This window comes from Priapulus caudatus, unplaced genomic scaffold (assembly GCF_000485595.1).
Source record: "Priapulus caudatus unplaced genomic scaffold, Priapulus_caudatus-5.0.1 Scaffold34, whole genome shotgun sequence".
Classification (NCBI taxonomy): domain Eukaryota; kingdom Metazoa; phylum Priapulida; class Priapulimorpha; order Priapulimorphida; family Priapulidae; genus Priapulus; species Priapulus caudatus.
This window is the reverse complement of record NW_014577095.1, coordinates 338,186-363,735: the sequence shown is the minus strand read 5'-3', so window position 1 is coordinate 363,735 and position 25,550 is coordinate 338,186. Positions and strand designations below refer to the sequence as shown.

The 25,550-nt window shown below is 39.2% G+C and overlaps 1 protein-coding gene and 1 long non-coding RNA gene across 5 annotated transcripts in view; one reads left to right on the top strand and one right to left on the bottom strand.

Moving 5' to 3' along the window:
* Positions 1-1,089: 1,089 nt before the first annotated feature.
* Positions 1,090-2,728, top strand: LOC106817258. The gene is made up of 2 exons (XR_001395022.1): positions 1,090-1,285; positions 1,909-2,728. It is a non-coding gene; the product is annotated as an uncharacterized LOC106817258 (long non-coding RNA).
* Positions 2,470-25,550, bottom strand: part of LOC106817227 (serine/threonine-protein phosphatase 2B catalytic subunit 3-like) — a 47,997-nt gene continuing 24,916 nt past the window's right edge. Inside the window, exons 3-13 of one of the 4 annotated variants that reach the window (XM_014821901.1) lie at positions 24,386-24,510; positions 23,755-23,866; positions 23,173-23,318; positions 21,677-21,816; positions 20,633-20,710; positions 20,170-20,264; positions 18,829-18,954; positions 16,762-16,839; positions 10,262-10,346; positions 8,300-8,397; positions 2,470-7,749 (exon numbers count right to left, since the gene is read on the bottom strand). In XM_014821901.1, coding sequence (XP_014677387.1) covers positions 7,595-7,749; positions 8,300-8,397; positions 10,262-10,346; positions 16,762-16,839; positions 18,829-18,954; positions 20,170-20,264; positions 20,633-20,710; positions 21,677-21,816; positions 23,173-23,318; positions 23,755-23,866; positions 24,386-24,510 — 1,238 coding nt within the window. In that variant the 3' untranslated portion in view covers positions 2,470-7,594. Of the gene's footprint in view, positions 7,750-8,299; positions 8,398-10,014; positions 10,100-10,261; positions 10,347-12,496; positions 15,107-16,761; positions 16,840-18,828; positions 18,955-20,169; positions 20,265-20,632; positions 20,711-21,676; positions 21,817-23,172; positions 23,319-23,754; positions 23,867-24,385; positions 24,511-25,550 lie in introns of those variants that run through there. The other 3 variants (XM_014821894.1, XM_014821907.1, XM_014821911.1) reach the window with 3 other exon arrangements.

Sequence of the window (25,550 nt, the reverse complement as noted above, 5' to 3'; positions counted from 1 at the left end):
CAATCATTGCGCCCCGTTTAAATTACCTCCGCCCCGATTAAATTCCACAACGGGAATCTTCCCATTCGACCAGGACACTCGGCGCATGTATTTTTACCGTGCCACGCATGCACTGCACACAATACACAAGTACAAACAGTTAACCTGTCCCACACCCAACACTAACTGTACACCGACTCGGCTACCTTATATATACAAGAACCCCAAATACCGTCTATGGTGTGGTGGCGATTTTACGCATTAATTAGTGGTACGGTAAAAAAACACGCCCCCCGGACCCCCCTAGTTTCCCCCCTCCCCCTCCCCTCCCCCCTGTTTGAATTTCATCCTGGGGAGAACCCTGATCATGTATATATATATGCAGTGAAACCTTTCATTGCCCGATAGAGCTTGTTCTAGTTGATTTATTAATTTTTGTGTTGATTAAATTTTATCAAATAAGATCCTGTTTCAAATTTTAGGCTAATTAATACAGGTTCGTATGTCAAAAGGGTCTAAATGGGAAATCTTAGCCTAACAGGGACTTAATCACTAGGTTCTTATAAGTGGGGTTTTACTGTAATGCTAAATTGCTACTGTTACTGCCAGTCTGCCACTGCTACTGCCACTGCCACTGCCGCTCATAGGGTCTAAGTACCCCAGGGTACTGCTGGAACGTACCCTGGTAACTATCTGATATGGTTAGGGTTAGGGTTAGGGAGTAGGCGTAGGCGACTCCCTAAACTCATTAGTGAAGTAGGTACGGTCCAGCATATTAGATAGTACCAGCAGAGCATATAAATCACGTCGATTTATATGCTCTGGTACCAGGGTACGTTTCGGTATACCGGACTGTACCCAGGGTACGTTCCGGCAGTACCCTGGGGAACATAGACCCTCTCAGCGCCACTGCTACTGCTACTGCTACTAGGAGTACCAATATGGTATGACAGAAATCGCAGGCACTTGGGCCGTTTCGATAATAGAGTGCAAATTGTATTTCTTCCACCGCAGTTTGTTTTTATTCACTCCCGATTTTATTATTGACATGGCCCGCCCGGCCCTGGTGCATATGTACGTCAGTGAGAATTTAGGTGTAGTTATGTAGTTCAGATGACATCTGAGATGTTTATGTATTTTCAGTAGGAGACTAGTACTTATGGATTCAAAATATCTTCAAGAACAACTAGGAGACGTCTTAACTTTGGCACTTGCAGAAGTATGTGAAAAACGACCAGCTGACCCAGTAGAGTATCTAGCACAATGGTTATATCGGAAAAAGAAAGATCAAGAAACATTAAAACAGGTACGGATATATTCAATACAATTCTAATTAATTATATGAAACTACATACGTATAAATGATATATAAATTAATCAATACAAATAAAACATATAATAATTCAATATATATATATATATATATATATATGTTTTATTTGTATTGATTAATTTATATATCATTTATACGTACCTAGTTTCATATAATAAATATATATATATCAGGAGTTAATAAAGACAATTTGTCTTTATTAACTCCTGTTATATATATATAAAATATATATGGCAATACAATATATATGATTCTAGAGCTTAAAAATACATTAAATACAATTAGTATAAAGTTTAGTGCTTAGGCATGTATTTTAGCACATCTGAGATCTCTTTACACTAAGACCACTCTTTCATTCTTATTCTGCCTCCCTCATTATTTCCCATCTCCCCACCTCTCTCTCTCTTCCATCCTCATCTTTCTGTATCAGTATACCTTCCATTTCTTCACCCCTTTCGCCCCTCTCATACAAGCACACACATACCCACATAACTCATATATGTAATGTGTAATTATTGTGCATCTAAAACATCTTCCAAAGTTGTACAATTTTATTGGCAGTAATAACATTTCATTTGCATTTTTTAAACGAATAGGATATGAAGGATGAGTTGGAGCTCTATCTGGAATCTAAGGAGGTGAAATCATCAGATTGAGCAAGTAGTTGCCTCAGAGAATGCTACCTTCTGTTATCTGTGTCACATCTGTTACAAGAATGCAGGCATGGGTCTGAAAGCATGTCATGTGTTTACATTGTCAATCATTTCTTCATCTGGATCCTGTCTAATAAATTCAAGGTTAGCCATATTAACACTGGCGCTAATTCTGTGTGATTTATATAATTTAAAGTATAGTTTGATAGATAATAAATGATTGCAATTTACCTAAAACACATCTACATGCACGTGCACATAATCCAATATCATTTGTATACGTGTGCATATATATAGTGAAGTTTCGTAATAATAAAAACATGGAACTAACTTACTGTAAATACTTGTTACCCAGCTAACAATGGCAATGCCAGCAAACTGCTCGAACTGGCTTTCGAATTAGAGGTTCGTGCAAAACTAATAGTAATTAGACTATTAAACATATATGGGGAATAACGGTAATAATAAAATTATATTTCCCGAAATAGAAACTTACAGATCAAATCAATATTTGAAATTTTATTTTAACACAGAAATGTTTACGTGGTAACATGTAAGATTTACAATAAATAATCACACAATATTGACAAAAAATTGAAATTTTCCCATGTTTAGCATCAAGAGGTGCATGGTATTAAGAACCAAACCTGTATGCGGATCTCTCATGCTGACAGGTGCCACCTACGTGTTAACTGTAATTTAATTTTTTGCATTCCATTGTTTCTTAACATATGGCTACCCCGGCATATGGTTTTAGTCCACATTGTTAACCCTAGTAGCTGGTTTAGTAATATCAGGAGTTAATAATGACAAATTTGTCAATATTGTCAATTGTCAATTGACAATTTGTCATTATTAACTCGTGGTAATGTCATAATATCATATTTTTTGCTTGAAGTAATAATAAAAGTACAAGATACTACAACATCAAAGAAGTGAATAATTATGTAATGAACACGTTCACAAGAATCTTATGTAAAAAGTGTTGTACCATCTATTTCTTTGCTAATTTCTTGGCAGCAGGGAACACACAAAAATGCTCAACTTCCTAGCCTCCAAAATTGCATCTGAATATTATAACAGCTTGGAAAAAGCAAGTTGTTGGGGGAGGGGTAGGAAGAAAAGAAAGTGGCTTACAGTTACATGTATGTCACTGACAAGACCTTACATGACTAGTGTGCAGTGATACAAGCATTGGAGGGAACATGTGAGGCCTTGCTACAGACTTGCTGGTAAAACTCCACAAAAGCAGAACTGCAGCTGATTAACTTCTCTCATTCGGAATAAGCATTATAAGTGCATAACACCGGGCAGACACGGAAGCTGCGCACCTGCTAGCTCTAACCAACGTAACACGTCGCTCCGTAACATGTTGCAGGAATACACCACAAATATGCAGAGCGAGCCGATACATAAGTAGAGCTAAGCATCTGTGCTTAACTCACGACGTGTCATTTACCACAAGATGCTTCTGTCACAGACTGGTCATGCGCTGGATGCAATTTAGGAAGTTATGGCTAGCTCAAGTAGAGACAAACACAAGCCTCCGATGCTCTCCCTAGCACTGCACACAACCCGGGTCCGAATGCGTACAAGACCATAGTGCTAATCGGGACAGAAAGTCTCTTGATGATTGTATAGCAGGAGGGTCTCAGCAAATGGTTTCACCCACATAGGTTACATGTTCATAACAACATATCAAGGAAATTCGCAAGTCACATCAAACACGGATTGGATTCAACAGCAGACGGGAAATTCAATAAATTATTTGGCAGGAAGCAGAAATAGCTGCACAAACATGCCAATGCCTCTATGACTAGCTGTCAGCATAAGAGACATGAAAAAATATTCTACTCAACTGCATCGAAAAAGAATTACAAACAAGCCAAGGAAGATACCTCAGATGTAAATTCAATATTAAACACGGTAGGGAAACCAAGGAAAACAGTACACATGTCCGGTCTGCCTCCCACACCATCACAGACACGGACAGAAATCGTCTCCAACGACTGACATATACATATATATATTTATATATATACTTGCTTTTTTGCATAATACAGAAATTACCTGATGAACGAGTATGGTAAATACAAATGGTTGCCAGGAGACTGAAGACGGGAGTGCAATGTGCAGGCGGAAACTACATGTATGGGCGCGTCCCGAGTGCGGCAACGGTGCGAACCAATCACGATCACACCTGTCTAACGAGGAACGCCTCCAGTGTCCGACTTCCATAAATACATTTAAACATTACTCACAATATGAACTTTAAAAAACTGTAGCCGAGCAGCTGTATAGCTTCGATGGAGGGTTATCATATTTTGGTTGACAGACGACAGACTCAAAACGGGAGACAAGTATTGTGACGCTCATGTCACAAAAAATACATACTGGCTGTTACGACATAACTTATAAATACAGATTCCTATGCAGCCCAACTTTGAACGGTTACTTTATATGATTTAAGGGGGAATTACATTCCACAGCTAACATTTCGACATTCCAATAGATAAGCTGCTCTAAATAATTAATAGTTAATAAAATTTCAAGAAACAGCATCAACAGTATGGCAAAAACTTGTTGTTCCAGTCAAACTGCCTAAACCTTAAATAAAAAAAACCTTTTCTACTGACACCATAGAATAGTATATAGAATGAATTTCGGTCTTACCTAGACTGATCCGGTCATGCAAACTGGGAAATTCTAACATGAATCGGTCTAATGCTGTTATAGCTGTTTATGGTTAATGAGAAAGGTTATATTATTAAACAATGTTTTATATGAACAGAAAACATGTTTCCAGGGATATAAAAACGAGTGCATGCGCAGAAACTAGTTTATGCTAAATTTGCTGTCGAGGCCACTCTGATAACCGTGCCTCAGACAGCAAGTCGTGGTGAGCTTAAGCAGGAGCCTATCACCTCCATATTGGCAACTTTACACTGAAAATAATACGTAATGGCGAGACGAGAGAAATTATTATTTCACAACTGTGATGTTTAAGCGGTATATCAAACTTTCACATTTGAGATTCACGGACTTCAGGCCTGCAGCAGAATGATGTGTCAGAACATCTGGCTATAATTACTGAATTATTACTAGCATACAGAAAACAGCACTGCATTCAAAACACTTCACTGGAAGCAACCGATGGAGCTCTGCCATATAGAAATAAATACATAAAACCTGTGTAAAACACAGTTAAATATGTATACATATTGATATATATATATATATATATATATATGTATATATATATATATATTACTATATCGATAACAATCCATTAAATGGTACAGAAGTGGCACACAACTTTCCGTACCATGTTCATGTGGTCGCTCTGGGCACTGTCCCATGCTCCACGCTGCCAACTGGCAAAATAATATTTGCAGCTGTCCCCAACACAGAGGGAGATGCCATAAATTTCTACTGACCGATACCTCTTACACAGCACCTGTTGTTTCTTTTAGTTAGCACTCAGCGTCTTTTAACAATGCCCATTCGTTTTTAACTGTATATATGGCGCGAACTCTGCAGTAATACAATTCAAATTCAAGTAATACAAGTAAATATATTCGACGAAAAAAACACTTAAATACAAAATCTATCTCTCTCACTGAATGATATATAGCCAAGAGGAATTGATATAGAGAAAAGCGTCGTCTATTTTCATTCCTGCTCATATACACATGTATGCATATCTCATGAATCATGAATATATAAAAGCAGAAACCCACAGGCGCACTATGTGGTGTGCAATCCAAGGGGGTTTACAGCTATCAATCGCACCCACTCAGGGACAACACGCAAACGGCAGACCAGCCAACATTCCTTGTAATCATCCCAGCTACACTGCATGGTGATACTACTTCGGTTTAGAAACCCTAAAACTACGACACGATACTAATCTAGTGTGCTCCAAACATCATAATAATGCTCATCATAATGCTTCATGATAATATTTGTCTTGACCTAGCGCCTTGGAATGTTAGCAGGTCCACACCATAATTATAAGCAACAACCCTGTAGCTTTCGCTCATATAACCATATATAATAAAAACACATTTTTTAATAAATCGAAAATGGTTACTTTCAACAAGTTCTTTAATAAATAAATGACTGAAGACTTTTGGTGCAATATAAACAACATGTCAGCAAACAACAATATATCAACTGGTGCCACCAGGTGGGAACAGCTGAAAAGTTAGAAGGCCAGTCATTATTAGAGACCAAGGCTCATGATGGACGTACTTTTCTGTCAGTACGTTCACGTCACTAACTTTTCAGCTACCTCCACCTTGTGATCAGACTTGTGCACAGCAATTGCAATCGTGCATGCAGACTCATAACAACGTTCCACAGCAACGTTCCTGAAGGCACGGCTCTGCTGCCCGCTGCTCAGGCAACATCGACAACGCGAGCTGCGTGGTGGTAAGACTACCAATATAGTCAGCACCACCATAGGAGAAACTTCAAATAACTACCCAACTCACGATTGACTCGTTCTTACGCACAAGAAATATCGCCGACAATCGACGTGATTGATACTTGCCCATCTACATCCATGACTCTATGTGCAATAATTTGAAGTAGCACAAAAGCGCGCGCCGAGGAATATATTTCTTTGTAGCATTTGAAATTTGCAAAGCTGCACAGCTCAAATAATTTTCTCCCACTCTGAGCCATTAATGTCAAGATTTAGATTATGGTTACGTGAGTCCGTCTTGCCATCACCCTCACGATTAGTGCCTCGTTGTTTGTGTCATTGCTAATCGTCGTAAATGAGTCATTATATGCACAGATCTATGAGTCAACCGACTAGAATTGTTGCAACGTTGGCCTCGACTCCCACTGCAAACCCACATCTTGTACCTGCACAGCGATTACGACCGTGTAGAAATAAATATATACCAACACACGGGGAGGCACGTTGGGAAGAGGGGAGGGGGAGGGGAGGCAGGACCACTGCCTCGCAGCTCTCACACAAGCTGCTTGGACACTGGTTGTTGGTTGCAGTGCCACCACCTATGAGCTGGGTTACCGCCATGTAAAATTAGAGTGAAGCGGTGAACACATCTCGAGGATTTATGCATAGGGAAGGATAACGTGGTAGAAAGCGATAAAGTTACAACTGGACAGCAGACAGACACGGGAAATAATTTCACCACAACAGCACTTAACTGATAGACCTATGAAGGGCTCACAGTGCCTCTCACACTAAAGATCCATTCAGAAACATGCAGTGGTCGACAGCATTTCCAGGAGGAAATCCTACTCCCTGCACACATTCCACACACGCACGCACATCAGCATTCGCACGCCAGCTTCAACTGCGTACAGAAACACGGTGGCAAGGATATTGGTGGTGGCAGAAACCGAGCAGCAGATGCCAACCCAGTGCCCATGCATCCTGCTCGACACGCAGTTTATACACAGGGTGTCAATGCTCAACTGGAGGCAATGCTGGCATTGGGTGTGCGGTTGCTGCCCTCACAGGGACCAAAACCCGGTATTTGGCTTTAAACTAGTATGTACATTGTTGTGGTGCTGTTCTTCGACTGACGCTCCCGTTGACAGATGGTCTGTGTGCTTCGTGTGTGTGTGTCCGGTTGCTGGGCTCGCAATGTTACGTGCTCGGTGTGATCGAGTTCTTGATGTTGCCGTCGACGGTCGGTGGCGGCGGCATGTCCTTACGCGGAGGCATTCGCTCGTTCACCTTGTCCAGACCCTTCGCCTCGTAGAAGCCACTTATCTTGTGGTGAGGGTTGAAGCCCGAAATGGCTGCAATGGCAGGGAAAGCAACGCTACAACGAACAACTATCCACAATATCACCCGAGAAAGGATGAGGCTAGATCAGGCATTCGCATACAAATATGATACAAATAAGATTCGGATTCAACCACTAGCTAGGGAGTTTAGATTTAACTACAAATCTAATCTGTTCAATAGGGTGAATATTAGCCACAGACAAGCGATATTGTTTTAAAATACTATGGTTGGTAGATTTAGAGGATCAGGTCAATATTAGGTAACTAGTCCAACTGGCTACTGAAAACCAACACCAACATCTACACCTATACTAATTACATTGCAATCCTTGGATTCGACTCCCCTAGCACTGCCTAGTGGTCATGGTAATAATCATGACAGAGTCAAACAGAAAAAATTCATTGCACAGGCTTCACAAGAGCATAGTGAACTGAGCCTTATGACAATCGCTTAACAAAGAACGTCAACTCATATGCCATTTGCCTAACGACTTGCATGTGTGTGAATTTCAGTGGGAGTGCTGCTAGAAGATTACGAGTGCTATTCTATTACATAGCATACCTCCTTCCAGGCTTTGCCTTCCCCCAGAGAGAGCACCCATGGGGAGAGCCCCTGAAGGTGTAAGGCCCTTGAGTTGTAGCACACTTTCACTCTCCTCTCTGTCAAAATATCAACCATCAAATGGGTCAGGCAAAGATCATTCCACACATATTAATTACATACATACTTTCACCCTGTTATTAGTGACTTTCAACTATTGAAAAAATCTGAAGGAAGTAAAAATTATCACCCCCCAAAAAATAATTAAAAGTTCACATATAATACTGTAAATACCATCGACGCATAAAGCTTAGCTATGCATAGAGTTGTGTGTATAGGTTGCGTTAGTAAATCAGGATTTATGTTTTTTGAATATAAATGACCACACTATGCAATAAAACAGGAATAACAAATGTACAATACCTTATGACAATGGTCACAGAAAAAATTAAGGCAATTCACCTTGCAGTTGCCTGAACTACACGAAAAGCCACTACCGAGCATGGACGCGACTAACTACAGTTATTCCTGCACCGGCCGTAGATCAGCATGTTATGGTTTTAAAGCAAACCGATCAGTCAAATCATGCTCAAACACATGCACTCATGCTTCTTACTTTACAATACACCTTGCCACTTTTTGATGCCCACCATATCTCCCCAATAGTCATAATCAATCTGGTCCCAATAACAACAAAAAGACATGTACAATTAATTGACGAAACTGCCTGCTGTTGTCACAATTCGACCGAAGACTATCTCATAAAACTGTACAACTTTTCTGAACTCTAAATAAAATAAAAAAATTTTATTGCTGAATTTTAAATTTTAATTTTTTACTTGTCCCAACTATACCATAAAATATGTGCCCAATGCATCGCTGTAATTTTTAGTTAAGTTACCTCTAGCTAAGCAAACTTAGGCAACCAATTCGAAGCACATAGATTATAAAACGAATGTCATATGATATTTAAATAAATGTAATTATATATCATGTTGCCATCAAAACTACTTGTTACAATTTTCTAGACCACACGACCCATGAAAAAATAATAAGCACTAAGGGAAGCACTTAATAAACTTAATAGTCTCATGAATGTTTAAAGCTAAAAGTTTCTGGCATTTCCACTTCAATAGAAGATTTACAAAATAGATGGATTTTACAAATATCTGGAATTCTTTATTTTACATTTCACTTTGGAAGCTAATATTTTTTTAATAATTAAAATCATTATATTAAAAAAATGTATGAAGGATTTGCACTATTTCAGCATTTGCAATTAGTCTTGCTTAAATTATGCATTGACCTACATAACGATTTTCCAGTTTAATATTGAATACTTCATCCCTTCAATTATTAACCAATACACTCACACTGTAGCAGCCAATACAAAACCTCATTAGTGCAACTTACATCACCACCGCAAGAGGCAGTATAACCAATGCCACCATCCGTGAATATTAATAAACACCCATCTGCACAGTTTAAAATCAAGTTATATTTATTCCTGATGAATATTGGGAATTTAAAATCCAATTTTGCTAAAAAATACTACGGCTCAAGGCTGAAGGATACGCCAGCTGCTCTCAACTAATTTGAATATGACATAGCCCAATCAAACCCTACAGCCTAACGTCTCATGTTGACTACCAAGGTTGAAGCCAAAAGTGACTGTCATGTATGTTCATATACGCGATGTCCCGTTACGGTTAGACATGTTAGTCTGTTAGTCTCACCTCAACACAGAGAACACTCTGGCCATTTTCCCAATTGCAAGAATCTTGTTTCTGATCACTTCTTTGCGTGCTACTGACGCTCCTCCTGAAACATAGGTAGTTAGTACCATCACCCTTCCGAGAAAGGAATTGGGCGGGTGCCTCCGGAGCCCCGTAAAGACACGAGGGTTGGGTTGGGGAGGGGTACACAGCACACTCTGTCACCTGCATGCCACAGTCTCAGCCGACGTGAGACCGTGTGCCTTACCTCAGCACATTGTATATACGTGCCATGCGGCCGATCGCTCGAATTTTGTTGCGGATTACATCCTTGCGACAGGTCAGTGTTTCACCTGCAATCAAGCACTTGGTAGTTACTATCTGATCACCTTGCACCTGGGTGGTCCACCTGTGCAGCTCACCTGGGCAGTACACTTGGAAGTAGTGTGCAGCCGAAGCCATTCTGATAGCAGGCTGCGTAATGCATCGCATGTTAATAAACACAAGGCGTTTTAACTATTACTTTAACCACTATCCCCCCAATCCTAGCTGCTGTACGACCACCTAGCTCATATGTGACACGTGATAGCCAAATGAGTCGGAAGTCGCAATTTGGACATTTTAGCTTGAATACATATTCAGATACCTGAGACTCATAGCTTTCTATTGTTATATAGATATTGAAAATTGGTTGAAAAATGAATATTTTATGACCATTATAAATCGATATATATCATGCGATTAAGATTTCCTGAGAATTGTCTAAAATAAGGGCTGAAAACTAATATCATTCAGATATTATTAGCCGACACTTCTTATAAATCATTCAATTTAAGCAGGTTTTAATTGAATTAAGACATGTTTGCTTATACATATCAAAAGTAAACATTGTAGATGTTTTTTTTGGGAAAAAATGCGTAGGGAAAAAAAATTAGAAAAAAATATTTGAAACAAAATTGATTGTACTGTAAAATGCTACTGTGCGACTTCCGACTTAGCTATCACGGGCTTCCGATTTAGCTATCACGGGTCACATATAAGCAGTCTCAGTACTGCCAATGATGACAGAATACAGACCTGGTAGTGGACTGGTAGAACCACAGGATGCTGAAAAACACCACAAGTCAGGCCCACCCACTACAACAACTTTAGCCAATATTTCATTACAAACTGCTCCCCACGCACTTGCCTGCCTCAGAATTTAAACAGCTTTCTTTGTATTTCAGCCTACTCTCTATTTACCTTTAGACACATGCATGCAATTTGTCTCCAAAATAGTCCTCAAGTGTTGTTGTTATCAAGGAAAAAATAATATAAAATTTATTTTCGGGGGCTACTTTTCAAGCTCGCGTGCATGAAAATAGCACTCTAAAATTTGGTTTGCATTGAACTCTATGCTAATTTCCGGGGGCTCTTTTTGGCATTTCGGGGGCTAAATCGCCCTGAGCCCCCGTGTATTTTTTTCACTGCTGGTTATGCTTTACACAGGCTTATGCCACCGGGCTTTGCTGTGCGATCATATATCCAGCTCCACAATGCGGTAGTAAAAATGGAGAAAACCCCAAAAGCAACCTGTGCACTTTGGTCAAAAGTATGGCTAAAATGATAATGCTCCAGACGGTTTCAGCTAATATAGTGCAAAGAAAATGTTTTCCATTTTTAATGTTTTACACACTGAATGCATTTCTTTGGTGAAAACTGTACACACATAGTTGTTTCCATACATTTGGTCTAAATTTTCTTCAAACATTCCAAATGACATGAGAGCAAGTGGAGTGGAGAGTGGACAATACATCCGTTTTACATGATGATCCTGTCAACTTCATCATGCACCCATCCCAAAATCAGACCCTCTCACTACACTTAACTAGTGCCACAGTGACAGTGCTTATTTGAAAGACGAAAGCGCAAGGGAGAGAGTGTGAGAAAGTGAGAGTGAGAGAGAAAGAGAGGGAGGGGGAGAGGGAGAGGGAGAGGGAGAGGGAGAGGGAGAGAAAGAGAGTGAGAGTGAGAAGAGAGTGAGAAGAGAGTGCGAGAGGGAGAGAGGGAGGGAGAGAAAGAAGTGTAAGAAAAAGAGAGAGAGAGCAAGAGCAAGAGATGGGGATCTTTATATCATGCACTCCTGTTTTTATCAGTCAGCTGGTAGGTAGCCTGCAGTCGATAACCTGGCGATGGTCGGCACTAGTTTAGCACGTTCGGCACAACTTTAATGTAGCGAAAATAGCGACTGCTCCCTCTCAATGTAGCGAAAATAGCGACTGCTCCCTCTCAATGTAGCGAAAATAGCGACTGCTCCCTCTTATTGTACACAGTCTTTAATTAGATATATCCTCAAGCCCTCGGCCAATTAGTGATCGCATAACACAGTGACAATGTATGTGTTTACCGGACCTGGCCATTAGTAATGATGGACTAGGCATCACATAGCATTGGTAAGCAATTTTTTTTAACTTTGTGTAATGCGTTGCACATATCAACAGCGATGTAAACACAGCACTCACTAATTAATGCATGTGCATTAAACTATAAGATATATGATAGAATATAATTATGCATATATACCTTGTTTCACCTCAGCTAAATTGTAGCCTTTCACATCTAAACAGGTATATTATCTCATTTAGCAAAAGCATTCCAGTTCTTGAAGAGTAAATAAATCTATGCTTAACCCTCTCGAGAGTCAAAATGTCACCGAATGGCTGCTATTCGTACATCGAAAATAGGTTTCATCGTATTTTCAATTAACTAAGTCATGAAAATGGTACATCACCACTGAGACAAAGCAGATTTCCACTCAACTTCCATGTGATTCGTCAACAACTTGTCTTCCAAAACTGTCAGAAATCTGTCCTTTGGTCCACTGCCCTTTGACCTACGACCTCAAATTTTGCAAAGCGGGCAGTTTTCTCACCAAGAATCTGTATACTGAATATTATGAGCACAATTGCACAAGGGTGCGATATATGTCCCGACCATTAGCACCATTGGTCAAGAACGGATGGATGACAGCGGTATTGCGTAAGCTCATTCTCACTGGCAGTTCAACATAAGCTAAAAATTTACACGTTAAAAATAAATGCACATATTTGTGCAGAGTTCACTTTAAATTTATCATTCTTTTAACTCTAACCCTAACCCTAACCCTAATTCATAAACTTGAAATTAATCATTTAATATTTAATGGCTCTAACACTATTGCTGCAAAAACAAAACTAGTATAAGTACAGCCAATAGTAAACATGTAGTCATAACTTGTAACAACAAAAGTAACGTTTTTCACAGGCAACCCATGAAATCCTTAGTCCTATGAACAAAATTCAGGTGTTAGAAAAATGCACAACTAGCATGGTTAATAACAGAACGCTGCAAGTCGGTATCGACATACAGTAACACCTTCCTCGTTTGTTGCATCCCTCGTTCAACACCTACACAACGTAAATAAATAAATCACGTTTGCACTTCTTTCGAAAAAAAAACAATGTCTCAGAAACATCCATGCATGGACACACCAATGGGAAAAGGCATATGAGAATGTATAACATTAATGTATTTAAAAACTTTTAAACTTAAAAACATCGAGAATATGATCTATCTTCGATTCTTCTATTGTCATTCACTACCTTTAATAAGGCTTTAACAACCCTAATATGCACAAAAAGTGATCGTTGCAATCTTTAAACAAGAAATTCACGTACAATGAGCCCTAATTCAACATCAAGTGTTATATTAAAGGTCAGCAGACAAAACAAGTGCAGAGGTATAGGAATTTAACACAGAGAAAACCAGTACAGGGGCCTAAAACCAGACAGTATTCCCCACGGCAGCACTACACACGGGTTCATAACCAAAAGGAGGGTGTGGATGGCACAAGGCAGCATGTACAGCAGCTCTCCTATCTACCATTTAACCACAACCCCTAGATTATCCTATAAGCACCTGCGCATCATCATGTACACAGAACTACTGCCTGTCTGCCCATGCATCATCAAAGGAGCAGCATGAGGTGACAAGTTGACAACTCATGTCATCGCAACATTTCCGCTGCCCAGCAAGTGAAACTAAAACTGCAAGCTTAACCGTAAATATCCACACGCGGCAGCCCTCTTTCTGGCTCAACCAATGTAGCACTACCTCGCAGAAATATAGACATAAAACCTAGCCTTGTGATCTGGAACGAGCTATGTATTACACAACTACTTTTGTACGGCAACACGAAATAAAGCAAGTAATCGGGCCTACAGAAAGTGCTATTACGGTTGTTATGTGACAAAGGCGTGATAGCAGAGTAAATGATTGCACTCCCATACACAACTACACTTATATTGACACGTTCTTGTCACGAGAGCACTGTTTATATCATTACCACTATCCTCACCACTGTTATGGACACTAGTGGTTCAGACAAGTTAAATGGTCATGCTATTTCATGCCTGTATAATACAAGTACAATGCCCATAATGCCTATAATACTGTATAATGCCTGTACAAGAAGTGAGTATATTAATGGTTAGAACTTAGACGTAATATAACTTGGCAGGGCCAAATTAATCACATAGTCCTCATCACACAAGCTATAAATTACATCGAAATGTACTGTACAGTCATGTATTCATGAAAGCGACACAAAAAACCACGATGAGAATGCAAAATGTTTCCTGAAGCATAGTTTGCCCTCTCATTTTCTAACTATCTAGAAACCACAGAGGCGATCGTTGGCCACGAACACAAACCCAAGATTCAATCGAACATATGGGAACAAATTTTATAATTGCAGCACTAGCAGCGCGACCTAAGAGCAGAATCACACAATGCTATTCTCCATCCACTCTATCGTTCAGGGCTCTACTTGATGAAGTGCGAAGCCCAGATTCACGCCGCCTCAGTGTAACTGCTTGCTATATTGACGCACGCGGCACTACGTCAGGAGATAAACAACGTGCTGTACATTACGATGCCAGCGCGCACACAGCCAACGCCTGCCATCCACGCCCAACATACATGTTAGGTGGGAAAAAACAGAAAGTGAATGTGCAGAACAACAAAGCGCACACCAGCACACTCCACACACTGCCCCTACCCGGGCTCCCAGGGAGTGCCTGAGATTTCGTTGCACCTGCAGAAACAAATGCTCACATTAAGTCTGATGGCAGTAAGGTTTCCTAGGCTCATGCACTAGGCAGTGATATGCACCCACAAGTGCAGCAGCAGTACCTGTCTTCAAAACATGTATATGTTGCAATTACTAGGGATGCAACTCAAAAGACTGATTTGTGCAACTCTGTAGAGAACAGTATTAAAGTGCTTCATGTAGTTGGCTATGTGACGAGAGTGTGTGCGTGTGACCACAAATACCTTACACTGATTTTGTACAAGGAATGACCACTGAAATAATGCTATTCAATCAGACATAGACTTATGACAACAGATTACACATATACACTGATAAGCACATCGGAATAGAGGCAGTCTAGAACTAAAAATGGTTACACAAAAACAACAGCAAAAGGGGACAGTGGAGCAGTTAAATACGGTTAAAAAATGGGTTTATAGAATACAGAATATACTGTTCTTCTTGCACTTTTGCTCCAAGTAATAAACCTGTTGTAAGCCCACCTAAGAGTGGCATACGTAACTTAGCTCACCAAGACACATCACTGCCTCGCGCACACCAAGTCTGAACTAGCTCGTAACTTCATCAGAGCTTATTAGCTGTTATTAACGGCACATCACAGGCACTTACGCATTCTTAATTAGCATCAAATTGGCTTAAACACCACTGCACACTTATATATTGTTAATTAGCATCAAATTGGCTTAAACTCAGATTTAGGAACGAGAACAATAACAATGTGCCATACACACGGCTCGCCTGACCATTTCAATAATCTGGGGGCACTTGATCCATTATTCAACTGAGCTACACTTGAAACGTTGTTTGCAATAACACAACCCAGCATTTTATGAATATAGTCGTACATGCAACGCTGACTCCTAAAAGGGAGAGATCATAACTTCAAGACACCTTTCTAATTCCCAAGCACAAGGACCCTACCTACATTCATTAATTCCCCCTCTAAATTAACAGCTATCTATATTTCTCTATATAAAATCTACCTCTGACAATTTTTATAGCCAACAAAATTTAAAATAAATAGGGGACTAAATACTAAACGTAAAGTTAGCATCCAACAACACTAAATAATGCAACTCTTACATATCAATTATATCACCTAAAACATTTTGGGCACAAATATAAATCAGACTTTTTCGTGGCACCAGAGCTGGAACGGAAAATGTTGAACAGTATTGGACAGCATATACGCAGACGCGCACGTACGTACGCACGCATGCACGAACGCACGCACACACACTCACACACACACACTCACATAGAGAGAGAGAGAAACTGCTCGCCCACTTCCATATCCATTAGCAGAGAATATCTGAATCGATCATTCAGCTCAGACCAAGCATGTGAAGAGACAGAATCATGTGCATGAGAGCATACGTTAACCCTCGCTCACCCTCCTATGTCCTATGTCACACAGACATTCCTGCATGAACAGACACTCAAGCACAGGCCATTAGTAACTGCCGGCAACATGGCCGTAACTGCTGGCAGCAACAACATCGTGATTGCTGGCAACATTTCTGAAACGACCGACGCTCGTCTGCATCCTAGTAACGGAGCGCTGTTTCTGCTAAAGCCGCCACCGTGATTAATCTTCTGGGTGGGACGCACAGGTCGCGTCAAGCAGGGTGTCTTACCTTCGAATGTGTCATCGCCTTCAGACATGAGCTCATCGTCCGAGCAAATGTTCAGCACGTTCACCAGCATCTCTGTCACTGCGGGAACGAATACAAGCACTTAACGGCATGCATGATAAAGCTGCTATCCGTCTATAACCGTCTAAAATCACACACAGGTGGTTTACCAAGTTATATCATAAATTAATCACCCTTCCAGTAGTGCACATGCTCTGAGACTATAAATTAACCCATTATTAGAGAAAAGCACGTTAAGTACGATCAATAACATTACACTGGAAGCAGGGTAAAAAATACACGGGAGCGATGAGCGATTCGTTCTTCAAACCTCCGAAATCGCTCCCGCAAACTTTTTGACGAGACTTTCCATAGACTTGAAAAAGAGCTCCCGTGAAAAAAAGTAATTTTTTCCCAGATTGGAATCCTTGAATCCCAAACTCAAAATCACCATATAAAAATACAACAATGGCTGCCATGCCAAGACCTACATATTTACTAAGAATTAGTGTTCCACGTTTTTAACACTGATGGGCAGCAAATTTTAAGCAGGGGAAAACCTAGCTTTGATAGCCTAACCGAGAGCGTGGTTTGAGTGTTAATCTACCTCCAAAAATTCGCAGTGAGCAAGAAATGCACAATATTGCATACAACAAGTAAATGCACAAATGATAAAAGAATGTCTACATAATCATGAAATAATTCCCAACAAAAAAATACTACAGCTTTTTTTAATTGCATAAGCAATGTAAATGAATGTGATCTAAAGTAACAGTACAACTAAAAAGAATAAATGTTGAAAACAAAATTATATCTTAGACACACGTGAAGGGGAGGCCTGGACTGTCTCTAAGGGTCGCAGCGATTGAACTAGATACTGAAGTGGGTTTAATCTGCTTCTCACTTGATGCCATTTCGCTATAAGGTTATGAACTTTGCAAACAAATGATCTTGTTTTTATCATGGAAAAGCACTGTTAACATAATAAAGATTCGAATCTATCAGTCATATCTGGATTTTTGAAATATAAATGCTGTACCTGTAGTTTTAAAATTATCTCTCAAATAAATTGAAAATTAAAAGCACTTAGACGAATAGCTTTTACCTATTAGCGGCCGTATTACCAATTACTCCAGTATAAAATTTACCACCAGTTTGTGCTGTTATGGTATAATCAATATCAAAATAACGCAACCATATTCTTGCGACAATCGTCTTCAGAATCTCATTCAGTGATGTAATTGGTTATCTACTACTGCAGAATCTCTATTACTTTACGCGTGTACGGGCAGGGTTTTGCGAGAAACAAACATTAGCATCATGTAACTGTGTCAACAGCTCAACAAATAAAATTGCAACCGTCGTAAATTTAGTTGAAATTAGCGATGCAACAATGTTCTAAAACATGTTAGCCTTACTGTACATCCAAAACTAAAATGATCAAACCAATGTTGTTGGTTAAAGCACTGCAGTATTAATAATTATCCTTTTTATTTTCCCGCTCTTTCAACAAATTTCGACATCTGCGATAGACACAGTGGGTATTTTGTCAGGTCAAAAATTCAAGTCGTCAATTTTTGTAATTTGCACTTTAAAAAGCTTTCCACATATTTGAACCACAGGAATATATATTGTGGCAAGTTTTTAATAAAAAATTCATTTTTAAACACAGAACACATGATTTGCCTTTTATCTAACATTATTTAAGTGCATTATAACATACACAAATGGGCACAAAACAAACTAATTAATAACAAATATTTTTTGTACATGTCCATTGGCGAGCAGATTCTTTTTGAATTTGGCACTGATATTGAAACAGCAACATCAACATCATTTTTTAAAGCAACCATAGACAATTCTCATGGGGCAACTAAAAATAATGGAATGAATAATGAATTTTAAGATAAACTAACTTCACTTGTTAGATAAGTAGACAGGGTGAATAACCATCCAACATCAGGCTGAACAATGGGTTTAGAGAATCGGTCATTGAAACATGTACACACATCATATAAACACTAACAACAGTTTTACAATTCTGTTTGGACAGTAAACTATGCTGTTTACCTTTCTCGCCTACGAAAGGCAAAGACCATGTAAAAACATCCATGAAATTGGGCAACCAATACGGATGTGGCGAACAGTTGAACTGTCTGATGTTCATCACGTTGTTTTCATACTTCAATATGGCAGCTGAAAGTTGCAAAAACAATCATTTTTGACTAAAATATGGAAGAAAGTTCCAGCATTGCTCAACACCTTTCTTATCTTTGTTATCCTTATCCTCAGTTTGTCTTCCTTAACAGTAAGCCACACATTTTATATGGGCTGTTTTTTCCTGGCCTAAATTTATGTGTGCAAATATTTTCAAGAACAACTTGTTTATTTGTTCACTATGTACATGGTGTTATGCATTTTTAACAAAAGTGAAATCATTGTTACGTATAGAGGTGTAACGATAAATCGTGTATCGCGATATTCACGATTTTTCATCTGAATCGCGCGATTCACGGCAATGAATACGATATCATACTGCTTGAATTTTGACCAATCAGAGCGCGAGATTTATTCAGCGCGTCCAGCTCACTCTACAGTAAACATGGCGACGAAACGAACGCTGGCAAAACAAGACTGATACTTGTTGTTATTTTAATAATGTCATGCTTCATGGCTAGTCAGTCTTTATAATTTGCATTTGTTTTTAATGTTGTTGCCTTTTTGACAACTTGCTCAATGCTCATTGCTGATTGTTCATTGTTCAAAATGCAATTGATAATAGTTTGGGTTGTATTCAATTACTCATGGAGCCATGGTACTACTTTGTAGTCTTTATTTTTTTAGAACATTTTACTTTGTTCAGTTTGTTCATTTGTTAATGTTTACGTCTGTCACACTCACTCACACAGTCCGTAGTGAGTTGACATTGTTAGTTGGTGTTAACTTGACTTGTTCAATAAAGAATGTTCAACGTTCATTATATAAATTAAGTAGTGTTGATTTTTGATAATCACACACATTGTAGAACATAAATTAGGTGTTTTTTGTACGCCAAAAACTGGTTGTCTTTATGAAAAAAAATTGAATCGTGAATCGAATCGTGATGCATGAATCGTGGCACAGGACCTGGTGTATCGTTACACCTCTAGTTACGTAGTTTGGATAGGTAATTTGATGTGGCAACGATGCAACTCTAAGCTACTGCACAGTGTATATCCCGCGTAATTTACCACGATGTCATTCATAGAGCTGTAATCCGATGTGCAGTGCAGAACAGAATAATTTCAACAAATTGCTGCAATGCATGGCCTCACGCAAAAACAGACAGATTAAACATCTGCTGCTTCCATAGACAATGGAAATGCGCTTATATAGGCATTCTGCTGCTAAAGGGACATTCAGGACTCTTACCTTTGTTGTTGTAAACATCAAGGTAATTAGGTGCAGAGAATATTGTAATAAGCGATGGGAATCCTGTTGCTTGGCTCTTGCGATACATGCGATACCTATCCATGAAACAATCAATACAACGAGTTACTGGAAGATGCAACAAGGAAGAGGGTCACGCACACAACCTTTCTTTTTATTTACGACACAGATATATGTGATGCATCTTCAGCATAGTGACCATAGGAAAACTGTAAAAACGAGTTAGAAAGAAACATTTTCCCTCATTATAGTTTTACTTTATCAGACCTAACATGCACCTATTACCATTATCATAATAAACATTATCAGACCTAACATGCACCTATTACCATTATCATAATAAACAGTAAATGAGTTTTATGCAAAAAGAGTCACGTGTTGCACACGAAATTAGCTGCTACTGGGCAACCATAAACAATACAAAAACAAAAATATTATTACTTACCCGGCATCTTGGGCTTCGTGAGCTCGAATTATTGACAGGAGGTTATTCTGTGCTAGGAAATCACAACATGCTGCATAGCTGAAAAAAAAACACCTTCTTGTGAACTTCAGTCACTCATATACATAAATGCTATTATCTTTTATAGGGTGATCAGGCCTGTGCAGTCAAGCGGAGTGCTTCATTTCGTACTTCCTTTTATCGTCTCAGGTTTAACAATGTCACACTCGGTGAGACAGCGCTGAATACATGAATTTACGTGAAAATTGAATTTGACAGCAAACTCCTAACTTACACATCATTTAAACTTACTATTGCGAGATTTTACTCCTAAACTTACTTTGCTCAGAAAAACTAAATATAGCTAAATATAGTCTCACCTGACAGCGGAAATATCACTGATTACACCAACATTAAAAACACTAAGATTTTATGCAGTTACAGCATAGAAAAATGGATTTGACCACATCATACCAGCAATAAATTTTATTGTATGCCGACTCTCAAAATCACAAATGGCGCCTTCAAACCAAGTGCATAATTAAAACAAAAGGACGTGCAATTCTGTGTGGTAAATATTCTTGAGTTTTTATGTCAATAATTCAGAGCACTTTCTGTCATTGTCATTCCGGTGTTACTATCTGACTGGTAGTCCACAAGCTGGTGGTCAGACTTTACGCGGCATTAGTACTACACTCCTGTTACGCTAGTATGAACGTCTGTGTTTACACTCTGACCTGATTTCTGCGGTGCGACTATATGTATTACTGCACCGTGATAGATGTCTCGCGGCTACCGCAAGAAAGTCTGAGAGATGGCAACGATAAGCATAAACAGAACGCAAAATTGTAATCGTGCATGATTTGGTGAATATGGTTAACATAAGGTTCTAAGACATTTTATCATTACTCTAGACAATTGCTGTTCTCAATGCTAGACTCAAGCAATAACGGTAGATATCATGAAAGTGGGGAAAACACTGGAAAACTCTCGCAATAGTTACTTTAACTAACAATATTTAATCACATAGTAGTATTTTGTACATACCTGTAGAAGTATGAGCACCCTCTTACGCTATTGTGACTGAAATGTTCTGAATTCTTCTCACTGCCAAAATCTTCCAAAGGGTCTGACCACAGCAGATCACACATTGGGCCAAATGCAGGAGGCTCTTTAAATCGGTCCAGCTGCAGCAAATTATTGGAATTTTCAGCAGACGAACTGGAATCTAGGACTTCATGAATGACCATCCACTGCGCTATGTTATATGCATGGTGAAGCTTAGTGATGATATACCGCTATCACATGCACACTAATTTCGCTGATAACGAAGTATCGAATGCATACACACATCATCCGAGAAAGTATAACAAATTGGATTGGTACGATTAGGCTGGATTCAGGAGAAGCTATGTTTCCCCTTTCACCACAAAGCGAACTTGCATGTCCTCCTATTTGTAAGGATCAAGTGAATACGCATATCATTGGACAAATAGAACCATGTCACCATATGATTATAGCAAGGATAGAGAAACAATTATTAATAGCCAATTTAGTTGTTAAAACTCCCTATATGCATTCCTGAGTATTACACATGGTTTTCCTGCAAACATAGGCTTGTTAAATCAACTAGGTGTCTATAACTGCTGTACATACAGCGTTTATCCATTACGAGTCATCAAGCACTCAGATTTGTGTGCCACACCATAGAAGATTTATTCCTTGGATAGACCAAGCAACCAGCCATCCTCATTCATACAACAAAATAGTATCAAAACTTCCTATACCAAGACTAGCCCACATGAAGTGACCAAACAAGAACCACATTATCAAGAAGATCGCTAGAGATGGCACGTCAACAGCATTAATCATGACATTACCAGCCTTACTGTAGCAAGGCCAGAAAAAAATCCAGAACACAAGAAACACCTTTGGCCTTCCAATATTACAGAAATGCAATAAAAAAGCGAAATTTAACAAGTTTTACGACACCTTCGTATCACACCCAAACATTTTGCTAAGCACCACAGAGATCACAATCTTTTCTGACCCAAAACCAAAATAAGAAATCCATCTCACATTTCCTAAAAATAACAGCTACTGAACATGATCGGAAAAGAATAGTGAAGTAAGTGCAAACTACCTGTAAAGCCTATGAGACACCGTTCAACAAATTTATGCGTCGCCAGAAACTGTTTTCAACATTTAATGAAAATTTATTTCTCCTAAAAACATCTACGTCACTATTAAGAAGAAGAATTCTAAATGATGTACAAACAACTGTTCATGAACAAATTTAAGCCCTCTATAATAACATTACGCATAACTTTTACTCTTCAAATATCATTTCTACACACACCAGTACAGGACCTTTGATGCAAAGCCTAGCATAAATTGGACATAAATAGGAAGTGCTATTAAAATCAAAAGTAGGAATCTGGCATAAAAAAACCAGCGCATTTGCACGGAGAGAAATTCATCTACATCGCAATACAAATGTGTGTGTGTGTTGTCACAGTAAAAACATGACAGTTGCCTCTCACCTTTCTGATGTCATCGAGAGTGTGTACTTCGGGGGACAGGCCACCATGCACACACAGGAACTGCTGGTTCATGAGGGCAGCCAGGGGCAAGCAGTCAAATGCATCCATGCAGGCGTCGTAAACACGCTCTGAATACTTCATCTTACCTGCAATATTTGAACATGGTAACAAATACAATGATACAGTTAAGCACTGTCATCTCAAGAAAGAGTAGCTGTAAGTCAGAGCAGGTTTGAACCAATGATTACCATATCAATAACATTGTAGCAATGAGAAAGGAATTCTTCAATCTACATAACATATATGAACTAGTTGGTAGAAATACTAGTTATTAAAAGTTTATGCTGTGTAGTGTGTAGACAGACTAATTCCACTAGTGAAAAATAACTTCATTTATTTCTGATAAGCACATCTTTACAACCCTAAATGTAGTCACAGCCAGAAAGATATTTGGCAACGACAAGCCTCTAATGCCTCACATTCGTACATGGGACATTTTGTGTTACCGCTATGCCATATATATATGCACACTTCAAATGTTATCAAATATGGTGAAGAAGCATAATAGATGGCCTCGCTTACATTCCGTCTTGAATGTGAAGTACTCCGTGAGGTGTCTACACTCGTGATTGCCCCGCAGCAGGAACAGTGTTGTTGGATAGAGAAGCTTCAGTGCCCACAGGTACAGCACACACTACAACATACACAGATACACACATACTGAGTATTCAGTGTTCGTCAAGTCAGAGCCTCCAAACGATCGTACCCCGCCAACGTCTGCAGTGCGCGCACCGATCCAAAGCAGCACGCAACTTTCATGTTGTCGCACACACTAAATCTGTTATCTCCATTCATGCTAAACATTGTAGCTAATCGCAGTTGTCTCGATAATATTTAGTACGATACAATACTGGAAAATGAAACCGCAGATTGCCATGCCAAGCAGCATAGCTTTGCAGCCCTGCTACTGCTAGGTAAAGTAACATTACTTCATAAAATGTCAGTTCCAAAACAAGATTGCACCTAAAGCTAATATTGAACACTAATGTGCAAGGTTGGACTGCTCAATTACTGCTAAGCATATAGTTCATTTTGTTTTCTACTAACTATAAAGTTGAACTGATTTCTGCATTTAAATCACGTCTGAGGACACGATTGTATAATTTTCCATATTGTCTTCCAATTAAATCAGAAACAGGTAGTTTCGACGTACCTCTATACTGAAGTAACCTCTGTCTACATAGTCTCCCAAGAACAGATAGCGCGTACTTGCTGGAGGTCCGCCAACTTCGAATAGCTTCATTAGATCATAGAATTGTCCGTGGATATCGCCACATACTGTAACAGCACACGTGGCACTGGTAGGGTTCTTCCTCATAACAGAGGTGTAACGATACGATACGTATCACAAAACACCGACAGAAAGAGTAGGTCGACATAAATGGTCGAATTCTAATGTTATTAACTAAGAGTATTGAATGGCAAAGATGATGATCGGTCAGATTGTGAATGTGCATAGCCATAGATTCAAGATTTTTAGGTGAACAAATGATATGAGGAGGCGTAATTGCCATTATGCACTTACTTTAATTCATAAGTTTCTGAATTCAGATTTTCCCGCCACCTGTCCGCGTTTGGGCAGATTCCCTGCACGGCGCGGCTACTGTTGTTTAAAAGCATATACCTCACGATCGGCCATTTTATTGTCGCCTTAGCATAAAAGTTCTCACTTGTTGCTTTTAGCGGAAAATTAATAAGTACGCAACGTATGCAATCCCAGCACCATACCCAGCTAAAACTCGAAAACATTTGCAGCAAACATTCATTGACTGCCAGAGCACATCCACAGGGCACTTTGGAGCAACAAATGCATTGTGAGATAAATGCAATTTATATATTACTCCCAAAGTCCAAACGTTATGTATTATCTACACCATAATAATTTCACATAAATGTGTTCAACAATGCTGCTTCTAGCACAAACAACATATTTCAAAAAGCATGTCCATGCAATCTGTTGAATGTGGAACAAACTCAATAGAAATATATGGCAGTGGAAACTGTGAGTGCCAAATTAGAAAATGCTCACTTCATTTCACACATTCACAATCCAACACACAAAATACGCCAACACAGTTCACCCAACATCTGGGGGCTGTCTGTGAATAGTTCACCAGAATTGTGTTTCACTTTTCGCAAAAACATTACCACTTGCACTGTGTAGGATGCGGTATTGACCACACTGACAGAAGTCTTGTAAAGTCCCAACAGAAATAACTCCTCCCATCTCTAGGAATGGAAAAGGGAGCAACTGCAGTTTATACATGAGGGCATCTGAGTTCAAGTGCTCTCGCGATTCCAATCTGCCATACAGGGTC